The following is an 11,292-nucleotide window of genomic DNA, read 5'->3' on the forward strand; positions in this document are numbered from 1 at the left end:
CTTTCTTTTTTTATTTTTTATTTTTTATTTTCCTTCAACTCATGGCTCTAGATGTCATCAAGCATGTAACGTCTATAAACTAATATCTATATATATGCTCCCAAAAACATAACCCTTAAAAACCACATATTGCAAAAAGCTGCTTAGAAGGTTTGAGATCTTGTTCTTAGAATTATGGGTAAAGAAGAAGCAAGGAAAAACATGTTTTCTGATCATTATAAAGCTCAAAACGAGAGTTGGGTTGGGATTGAAAGTTGTGATGATCATGATCATGATGAGGATAATATTAATATCTGTGATTCAAGATCCATGGAATCTTCTTCTCAAGAGAATTCATCAATAAACTCCATTGCTTCATCATCTTCATCGGACTTGGTAGAGGATGCGTCATCTTCTAATTCTTCTTCTAAATCATGCTCTTCTTCTTCCTCCTCATCATCACCTTTTTCTTCATCTTCAAATAATGGACCTTTATATGAACTATCCGAGCTCATGGTTCATCTCCCTTTAAGGTATGTACAATACAAACATATATATACACATATGCACTTATTATGATCATTTAAGCGTAGTTCTTTTCTTTTTTTCATCTGGGTATCTTATATATATATATATATTAATTCTTATCACACCAATTTCTATATTTAAAAGTGATCACTGAAAACGGAACCGTTAAAAATTCGTCAATACATGATTCTTCACCTGGAGGTTTATAAATGATATTCTTTTTTATAAATATGCAGGAGAGGATTATCAAAATTCTATCAAGGAAAGTCCCAGTCTTTCACATCTCTAGCGAGTGTAAAGAGCTTAGAAGATCTTCCGAAGAAAGTTGCACCTTATAGGAAGAAATTAATGAAGCCATGCAAGAGTTTTGGAGGAGGTTTAGAAGGTAACAAATTGCATTATCCGAAGGCTATTATATCAAAGAAATCGTCAAGAGGGTCTAGTTTTTTGTCCTCTCTAGGTAGCTTTAGGCCTTCAGTTCCTGTACAGAAGAACTACTAATCAAGATCATGCTAAAATGAATAAAATCTTGCATGGTTTTTTAGTTGCAGAGTTGGGTTTTCGCTGGATTTTTTTTTTTTTTTTGGTTGATGACTTGTTGGATATGTAACGTTTTTAACAATATGCTTGAGAGGCTTCAGAAGAATAACTAATGTTGCAGCTTAGTTTCTGCAGCGTTTTTGTTTGATGGAATGAGATTATTGTGTGTGGTTTATAGGATGAATGCAAATACAAGTTATTTTTTATTATTTTATTGTAGATGTAAAACGTTTTCTGGTTTGAAGCTGGCAGCTACTAGAGTACAGCTCCAACATGATAAGCGTGTTTTGAGGATTTTCAACCAAGTAATATTTTCTTCGCAAAATTTTCACACTTTTTGTGTGTGTGTGTGTGTGTGTGTTTTTTTAAATTTAATTTCAAAGTTGTACTATGGTCTTCAGCTCCCATTTGCAACTTTCATTTAGGAATGACAATTCGGGTTAGCGGGTCGTGTTCGTGTCGTGATGATTTTCTCAGTTGATACGAATAGGTTTGACACGAACACGACATGTTTATTAATCATGTCGAAATACAAAACCCAAACACGATATATATATTAGTGGGTTGACACGACACAACACGAATAACTCATTTATTAAACAAGTCATAAACGTGCCGTGTCAACCCGTTGATTACCTGTCAATCCTATTTATGAATCTGTTTATAAAATAAGTGATAAATGGATCGTGTTAACCTATTTCTGAATCTATTTTTTAACTTGTTTATAAAATGGGTAATAAACAGGTTGTGTATTCGTATTATCTAAATATGACACGTTTAATAAACGGGTTTTGGTAGGTCAATTGCTGGTTGACGAGTCAACTTGAAATGACACGTTATTTAATTGTGTTTTATAGGTTTAACCTGATTTTGACTCGTATTTATTTATGATAAATTTAAATCCGTTAATTTCATGTGAATTTTGAGTCGTGTCGTCATATCACTATCCCAATTACCAACCCTACTTTCATTAGAGCCAAAAAAGAAAAAAGAAAAAAGAATTAAAACAAAATAAAACAAGACTCTCTCTCCCTTGAATTTTGGAGAAATGACAAGAATGGTCCTTCTACGTAGGACCTCAATTTAATGAAAGCACAGCTCATCAAAAGAAAACTCTTTTATGATTTTAGGATCGTGCGATTCCTTAATAGGACAATTGACAATCAAGCACGTTACAAACTCGAACGCCCAAGGTTTGAGAGCCCACTTTTGTGAAGTAGAAGTTATCCGGTCAGGACAGCTGTAAACGTCTTAATGGAAAATTGGAAATGGAGGGGCCTTTCCCTTTATTTCAGTTTAATTGCAGAACGGAGAATAACATATAAAGATCATTTTAGTTCGTTGATTCGAATTTTTAATTTGAGTTGAGATGCAATTTTATGTGAGAATTTTTTATTATAGTAAAAAAGTTAGATGTGATTATTTGTGAGAATTTTTTACTGTAACAAACTCAAATTCTAAACTCAAATCAGCGAAATGAACGGACCAAAATTTTTTTTTTTTTTAGGGTAATTAGAGAAGAATATATAAGATTTTTTAAAATTTGGGGTGTATAATTTTTTAATATAATATTTAGGAACATATCTTAAGTTTTTTCCTCTAATTTTAGGTTGTCCATTTTTATTAATATTTTTTTAAAAAATATCATATCAATTAATAACATGAGATTACATTTGTCAAATGAAAATGGAAAGATGACAACTAAAAAATTAATACGAAAAACTGATATTTTTGGAATTGATGTTTTTTTTTTTTTACTCGATGATCAGCATCAACGAACCGGGACATTATCAACATGATTCTTCATGACATGGCAGGCTAGGAAAAGATTTCTCACATTTTTGCATATTTCCATTTTAAGGAACATAAAATAGGCTTCATCATTTTGTTTTTTTGAACTACAAAACATGAGGATCATTAGTGAATCCTCTTATCTTTATTGTCGGTAGAGAATATTTGAGACTCGTCAATAAAACAAAAAGGACCTGATTCAATATCATTCAAAGAATGAGCTCGATTTCATGCAAATCACCATCCGTCTAGTGTGCACATAGCAAGACTTTTTATGTTAAGGATGCCAAGAAACTTCGTCAAAATTGTGTACCTCGAGCTAACAATACCTAAATTGCTCAATCAGTCAAAACCCACAGCTCGTTGTGGATTTATCTCCATGCTAGTTTTCATTAGACCTGTCTGAAAATGTATTTAAATCATAATTTAAAATTTTTATGAGAAAATTATTGATTATAATTTTTTTAATTTAAATTTTTTGTGAGACCAAATAATTATGGTTTGAATTTGAAAGGTTGTTTGGATGTTTGGCCCCAGAAATTAGCTAAATCCAGTAAAATAAATTAAATGGAAAATTACATTGATAAATACAGTTCTTAATAGAAGGTGATTTTAGGATCCAAAATATTAAAGTTTAAAAAGTTCAGGTCCAATCACGAATTAACAGAAAAGTTCCGGACATAATTATGTAAACATCTCGGGTTATTTTCTTTTATTAATTGATATCAGTTAGTTATTGAGCCACAATTGCGATAAATAATTAAATTTAGACATCATTTATTTTACCGATTTAAATTTTCAGTTCTAAATTTTTACAGTTAAAAACTCTCAGAAAATGTCACATCTAACTTTTTTTGTTACAGTTAAAAACTCTAAAAAAATATCACATCTCAACTCGAATTGAAAACTCGAGTCCGCGAAGTGAACGAGACCTTAGTGTCTCATTTGTGAAAATTAAAAGTTGGGAGTCTACATTACCAAACACCACTAAATTCATAGTAGGGCAAAACTTTTTCACCACAAATGCAAACAAATGAGGTGTACAATTTTAGTGTAGGAGAAACGAAGTGCCTAATAATAATCCCCTCTAAGGGTGTATACATTTATATATAGTACAAGAATCATATCTTGTAAACAGGCACAATTCCCAGCAAATAAAAGCATTTCCTCATCACTCTGGCTGTAGCTTCACAAAGCAAGAGTCTGCTCGTTTCTTCAGGAGATCCAACCACCTGCTCAAATTTTCAATGCAATTATATGGATGGTTTTGTGGTTTTGTTAAATTTTTTTCAGAATATGACTCTGTGAATCAAACTAAGATTTAGCCGTACCTGACAATTGGAATAAAATTTCTTGGTAAAGATTTCTGACAAATTATAAAGATATTCACACACAACATTTGGCAAGAGGTTGGTGCAGGCCTCTTCCACAACCTGAAAGTCAATGACACAATTAAAGCGTCTACTGAACAAATAGTGAAGCAAAGATCAAGTGAAGAACAACAAACAATTTCACCGATGGATGCAATTACCTCGGAAAATTGAAGCAAATAAAGGCCCAATTCACGCTCACCCGCATGATCCAAAACAACCGTCCCCGTCTGTTTCAAACAAGATAACATTCAAAGTTCTGATACTAGTAAGTTTCTTTCTTCTAGTGAAAAGTTGTTTCAAATATAAACTACAAAAATAAAAAAGAGCAAAATCTCACGGTATAACGATAATGCAGTTGAAGTACGAATAAGAACTTACCTTCTTCAGCTCTTCTATGTCTCTGCCAGACTTCCTAATGATTGAACAGATCCTCGCATGAGCATAGAGTAAGTAGACAGCAGTATTTCCCTGCCCACAATAATTGTAAGAAGATAAACAACAGATAATAGTAGTTGATAAAGCTTAGCTATTAACCATATGGCGTCCACTAGAAGGAAAGAAAAAATAAATCTTGAGTACAAAAATCACGAATCAAGAGAAAACCATGACAAATATCACAATGTTCCTTAATGAAACAGAAATACAAATCAAATTCGATTTTTCTTTCTACAATCTTTTGCATGTTCCAAGGAGCAAAAGTCCAGCAAAGCTATGCCAACCTTATCATTTAGCATCTGATCGAAATCAAATGTGTAATTGGTTAGCCTGTTATTTTTCAGGTCTGCATACCTGCAAAGTACAGCCAGAGCTGAAACGTGAGATGATTTGAGACAAAATGCCAAAATTATATGGTGAAACTAAGGAGTAGAGCTTTGGAAGTCTAATGAAATAGCTGTATTAAACTCAGAACTGTATAAACTACAACCGCTAAGAGCCCGTTTGGTTCATGGATTAGAACCATAAGATTAGAACCATTTTCGATTTACGTGTGTTTTTTGTGAGAAAATACTGTAACGAACCACGAACCATGATTCGAATCAGAGAACGAATCCTCCAACTAAACGGGACATAAGCAACATGCCACCATATTGATAAATTTATATTTTCAAACAGAGAAAACGTATCATGTTTATTGATTTAGACGTTGAGAACAATAATACTTTTATCATCTCTTAAAATCTGCGCTAGAACTTTCTAGTTTCAAGCAGCATCACGTACCACTTCGTGAAGCACTAAACTAGTGAGCAATAAGTAAACAAGTAGAAATTAGTCTTAAAGCACTGACGACTTACTTAACAGCACCATAACCAACAGCCTCAGCTGTTTGCTCAAGCTCCTGTTCAGTCCACTCTTCAGCCTTGCCTGTTCAAGATGTAGATGAATATTTACATATTGTGACGGGCTAAGACGGATTATTCAAAGAAAAACCAAGGCTCGTGCCATGTTCTGAATCTTTCCCTTTTTTTTGTTTTTGTTTTGGTGAGAGAGAGAGAGGTGCAGGATGATACAAATAACTCTGCCGCGTTAAAAGATACATTACCACGCTCGATAAGTGCTGTTTTACTGCGAGACTTGGCTTCATCTAGTAAATCAACTAATCGAACCACCTCAGTGCTCCGAGTCCTAAAGCGTTTGCCATCTTCTCCTAGAACAAGACCAAAACCAACATGGCTAGCTTTTGGATACCCGCTATCATCAGCTGGAAGCCAACCTGCACGCGTAGCAGCCTGGAAAAGAAAATCAGGAATACGTGTAATTGTATATGTCAACTCAAAATGTATAGCACTAATCTATGTCTTACTGTGCAAGAACCAGTAATTATTTGCACTTTAAAAGGACACTGACACTGAAAACCATAATTAATAGAGCAGGGAAGCAAGCAGTTAAAATCTAGATTAAAAGGTTGAAGGACAAAGAAAACTTATCAACCATAAATAAAGTAGTACCACTGAAGAGAAACCGCATTAGCACCATTAACGAGAGAAGAAAGGTTTTCTTTGGTTCTATGTATATACCTTGAATACCATATCGAAGTGCTGCTGCTGGCCAACATCAGTGAGATATATAATCCACTCAGCTTTCTCTTCATTAAGCCGGTACCTGTTCATTGCAAGCAGCAACATTTGACAAGATTAGTAGTGGATAGAATGAATCTATATGTCACGTGAAAACACACACACCACTTAACAAAGTCCAACGCATTCCTTTACTAAACAGCACGTCGGACTAAGTAAAGAAAAGCTTGTGACTAAACTGCGTAGATTAATAAAATGCAAAGGTTTAATAAAACATCAAATAAAAAAGAAGTAAAAACTTGCCAAAGAGCTGTAAGATCAGTTGAAGCGTAGTTGTAACCACCATCGCTCTTGACCACAATAAGGGGTATGTTAATCCCTTCAATGAAGATAACACGTGCTCCCTGACTTTCTTCAACTAATCCTAGATCACTCAGTTGTTTTATAACCCCAGGAATATGTGGATGGTAAAAGCTTTCTCCCTGTGAAAAAACAGAAAGGACTTTACCGACAAATCAAACCTGAACTCTTTGAAGATTTGACACGACAAGAAACATTAAAATCTTCTTCATGGATGTTAAACACAAATTTACAAGCATGTGTTAGCATCAATAAATTCTAGTATGTAGTATAAAAAATTTCTTGGTTAGCCTACAAAATTCTCCATGCACAGTGTGTGTAAAGCTAAAGCCTAGAAATACCTTTTCCTCCAATTGAGTACCAAGACGCTGATAGACCCTATCAAACTCTTTCCGGCTGATTTCACATATTTGTGACCATGCTTTTCGGTACTTGGGTTCCCCACCCTGCATATAAAGATGAGTTTGGAAAATACAAGGAACTTCAACAGATAACAGTTGGCCTAAAATTCAAATGCCTCTAGTAAGCAAATGACCAACATTGCAAACATGAGCATCCTTTACATAGCAAGTAATAGTAATACAACTTACCTGAAGGCGAACAACTGCCTGTTGTGCCCTCTCCTTGAAAGCAGCATCGCAATCAAATCTCTGTTTTGATGCCTTATAGAAAGCCTGCAGAGTAACTTACTTAAACTAAGACCACAACAAGCAAATTCAAGTGAATGCAACCACAGATCATAAACAAAGAATGCAACGAAAATTGCTAATAAAACAACACAAGTTTCGGAGGCATATTAAACTCTATATCTATGCTAGTTCACCAATAAACATGTTAATACCATGAATCGGTGCATATACAGATGGTTTAGCACAAATTTTCACTCATTCCGAGTTTTTTCTGTTTCGTCTTTTGTAGTAAAACCAAGGCAATTTGCTAGTATATTTTAAAAGCTAGAGCCAGTTTCACTATTTCTCCTCAATAAGTTTCTCTATCAGGAACTGCCAACTAGAATTAAGCCAAAAAAAAAAAAAAAAAAAAAAAAAAAACTACATAATCAACTTCACATCTAAAAAGCAAGACGTTAGCTACAGCTATATATAGCATGAAATCATTCTAGTAAAGACAAAAGGGTCATTACTGTTTTGCCATTATTTGTAGCACAAAACAACAGAACAATACAAGATAATAAACTTTGTAAAGTTCACTCACCTGCAAGTCCCCGATTGCCGTTTCACTAACATCTTCCCAGTTTGGATAATTTTCAAAAAGAAATTCAATCAACATACCAAACTGCAAAACACAGAACATTTAGAAGCACATGTCATTGATGGAGAAAATACAGAATAACTCTATATAGTAAGTACTACATAAACTACTAGCGCTCAAGAAAAAACACAAAATCATAAGTAGTAGATTTATGCCATGGCCTCATAGGGGTGACCAAGTCCCTTGATCCCTAATAAACAAAGCAATGACCTTCCAGGATCCGTCTATAATAGACATCACAAGCAATCACAAGAAAGATGCAAAGCTACCGCTAGTAGCAGACATAAAATTCAAGAGCACGATGATGTTTCCTTCAGCCAATTTGCAAACACCTAAACAAGAAACAACTGAAATTTACAACAGTGAAGAATTGATATATTGTCAGAAACTGCATTTACCTGCGTCCCCCAGTCACCAACGTGGTTCCTTCGTAAAACATCAACATTTGAAAACTCAAGCATGCGAGCTAGTGCATCCCCAATAATTGTAGATCTTAAGTGGCCAACATGCATTTCCTTTGCTATATTGGGCGACGAAAAGTCAACCACAGCCCTTTTTACTGGAAGTTGCGGTGCCCACTTTTCAATACCATCAAGTAGCATCTTTTGTATGCTCTGCAGCAGCAACATTACACAGTTAAAGCTTCACAGATGATAGAAGTTAGAACCAAATATTAGTAACAAAAAATTGAGATGAAGCTTAAATCATACATAAAATTCAAGGATACCTTAGCTATCCAATTCTTTGATAAAACAATGTTCACAAATCCAGCTCCAGCTACAGAGCACGATTCTATAATTTCCGACTGAGGAAGATTTGCCACGAGGGCCTATATTGGAAAACAACCAAAAAGTTATCCCATGGAATACATTAAAATTCAAACAGAAAGCCACAACCAGCGCCGACCAATTAAGTTCAACGGGACTAAGTAAAAGGTCTATGTATACCTGTCCAACAGATGGAGGACCCTTAAATTTAGTGCTCTTCCCTCTCATTTTGGACCATAGGCCCATGGCATTATTGCTTCAGCCACACACAAAAAATAAAAAAAATAAAAAAAAATAAAAACAACAACAACAACAACGATTTAGAAAACAAAAAAGATATCCATAAAAGAAAAGGCTCACAATTCGCATATATCCCTACTGCTATTACAAACAATAACAGTTCCTACATTCATGATTCAGTGCAAAAGCTTGCTCCTTACCACTGGTAGTCGCCAAATTTCGCAGTGCAAGCAGCAATCAAAGGCTCTACATCTGGCTCATCAGGGACCGTTGTTCTAAGTGATGTTTCAAACAGTTTTCCTAATTGCCGTTTCACATTTCCCGCATATTCTTCATCCTGTGTGACAAAAATCCCATTACTTCCATAGAAAAAGACCCAGCTTGAACACCAAAAATAATACCACATAAATGAAAAGCCGTTTCATAAGCCAAAGAAACTGACAGAAAATTAAAAGAAAGAAAATTTTATTGAAAATGCAAAAGAAATATATAGCGAGTTGAAATCTTACATTTGCCGCCATGTTCGATTTTGTTGCGAAAATAAGTTTCCTAGATGCCGCCTTCAACAAGTCTGTCTAGTTTCACCGATCACCACATTAAATTCGCAACACATTCTACCCAATTAACCAAAAACAAAAAACAAAAAAGAAAAAACCCCACAAACTGATTTATGCTAAAACATGCAGAGAAATTCAGTGAGCGAGGAACACAATGCCAACAAAGAAAATTTAAAAGCAATGAATTATATTACATAATCTCATTCTTGAGACTTCAAATGTCTAAATTCACAGCTGAATTTCCTTTTGCTTGTTGATAAGAGGGGAAAAAGATAAAAGCACAAAGAGACGATACTTAACCAAAAAAAAATGTCGAATCAAAAGCTTCACCAAAACAACCGGCATTGAACCTAGCTTCTTATCTTAATCTTAGCCCTAATAACCTCAGTAACGTGTTTCGTTTACTCAATTTTCACGGAAACCAAGCATATTAGAAGCTGTAGAATAAAGCAGTTCAGAGAACATAAAGATTCGTCAGTCATACAAACAAAAGAACAGGAACCATTATACATATAGCTACATGCAATATACATATATACACACACACACACATATATATAGAGAGAGAGAAAGAGAGAGAGAAAGAGAGAGAGAGTAGAGGCTCACCAGAGGTAGAGGAAGGGAAAGAAGGAGAGAGATGGAGGTGAGAGAGGCGATTGAAGGGAATCAATGGAGATGGAGATATCGGCGGCAGTATCAAGTTTATGGAGCCTCTCATCACTTTCTTATACTTCCCCTTTTGAATTTCCTTTTTCTTTTTTTTCTTTTTTTTTTTTCCGTTGTTAAGCTGAGAAAGAAGCCCTCACTCACGTTACTCGGCCAATCAGTCCCAAGCCGTGTGCTCTCTGGCGCCCAGCTGCCTGGCCTATTACAATAGGCTTTTGGGCAACTCTCTCTTTGCCCACCCAAACTGCACGTGCGAAGCACGTGCTTGGTGTTTGGGGTTATTTTAAGAAGTTACGGGTCTTAAAATGCGAGTATGTTTATTTTATAATTGAAGTCATAATTCAAATTATATATAAGAGAAAAATATTATAATAAAAAAATTAAATTAAAATTTTTATGAGATAAAATATTATAATAATAAAATTTAAGTTGTGATTTCAATTGTGAAATGAATAAGGCCACAATTTTGTATTTGTAACTTGGTTAGGTTACTCATTATTGATAATTGACTAGTTTCCATTATTAATTAATTAATTTATTTATTTACATTAATTTCTTTTATTAATTTATGGATGTAGACATATCTTTACTTTCTTGTTTATTTTTATTTCCAATTATACATACTTATAGGTAGGAAGAGAAAAACTTTTCAATGTTGCATTTTATGAGAGAGGGAATAGTAAAACATATTTTTTTTCACTTGTCTATTGTATAATAAAAGATTTTACAGTGAAATACTCATGCTATCACGTCTTATAGAATCCTTAATCGTAGAATTTAGATGAAACGGTCTATATTGAAATATTTATATTTTGTTTTGTTTGATTTTTACATTTTATCCTAAAATAAAAATTGTTTAAAAATATTTTCCTCGGAAGGAAGCAAAATAAATTATGTAAATAGAATCTTTTTTGGTAGGGAAAAAAATAGAAAATACTCATGTCACCTAGATGTCTTTACATTAGGTTTTGTTTAAGCCAAAAACACACTGACTAATGTTTGATTTTATTACCCTAATAATAAACTATCTAAGAGGTGGTGAATTTGGTTTTTAAAATTTTTCAAAGCGATTAATAATTTTCAATCACAAATATATATATATATATATATATAATTAGATAACAAAAGCACACATAAATATGAGATCAACAAGGAATAAAATCTCAATAAAATCAAGAGCAATCACAATATATAAAAACAACACTAG

The 11,292-nt window shown here is 33.9% G+C and overlaps 2 protein-coding genes across 4 annotated transcripts; one reads left to right on the forward strand and one right to left on the reverse strand.

The window, feature by feature from the left end:
- LOC21390401 (vitellogenin-1) lies at positions 1-1,181 on the forward strand. The gene is made up of 2 exons (XM_010112570.2): positions 1-512; positions 744-1,181. The coding sequence occupies exons 1-2, from the start codon at positions 175-177 to the stop codon at positions 1,006-1,008; spliced, it is 603 nt and encodes a 200-aa protein (XP_010110872.1). The 5' UTR covers positions 1-174; the 3' UTR covers positions 1,009-1,181.
- A 2,576-nt stretch (positions 1,182-3,757) lies between these two features.
- LOC21390402 (arginine--tRNA ligase, chloroplastic/mitochondrial) lies at positions 3,758-10,243 on the reverse strand. 3 transcript variants are annotated; one of them, XM_024175091.1, is made up of 19 exons: positions 10,026-10,045; positions 9,720-9,856; positions 9,372-9,433; positions 9,063-9,199; positions 8,803-8,878; positions 8,583-8,684; positions 8,254-8,469; positions 7,799-7,879; positions 7,177-7,260; positions 6,928-7,032; positions 6,530-6,708; positions 6,227-6,311; positions 5,752-5,938; positions 5,504-5,573; positions 4,931-5,000; positions 4,590-4,679; positions 4,370-4,438; positions 4,170-4,271; positions 3,758-4,070 (listed from the first exon to the last, which is right to left on the reverse strand). In XM_024175091.1, exons 3-19 carry the CDS (start codon positions 9,381-9,383, stop codon positions 3,960-3,962), a joined length of 1,776 nt encoding a protein of 591 aa, XP_024030859.1. In that variant the 5' UTR covers positions 9,384-9,433; positions 9,720-9,856; positions 10,026-10,045; the 3' UTR covers positions 3,758-3,959. The 3 variants fall into 3 exon arrangements, with proteins under 3 accessions (XP_024030859.1, XP_024030860.1, XP_024030858.1); XM_024175092.1 differs by lacking the exon at positions 9,720-9,856 and having other exon boundaries at positions 10,026-10,243; XM_024175090.1 differs by lacking the exon at positions 9,720-9,856 and having other exon boundaries at positions 9,372-9,437; positions 10,026-10,103.
- Between the last annotated feature and the right edge of the window lie 1,049 nt (positions 10,244-11,292).

This window comes from Morus notabilis, unplaced genomic scaffold, assembly GCF_000414095.1.
Source record: "Morus notabilis unplaced genomic scaffold, ASM41409v2 Scaffold472, whole genome shotgun sequence".
Classification (NCBI taxonomy): domain Eukaryota; kingdom Viridiplantae; phylum Streptophyta; class Magnoliopsida; order Rosales; family Moraceae; genus Morus; species Morus notabilis.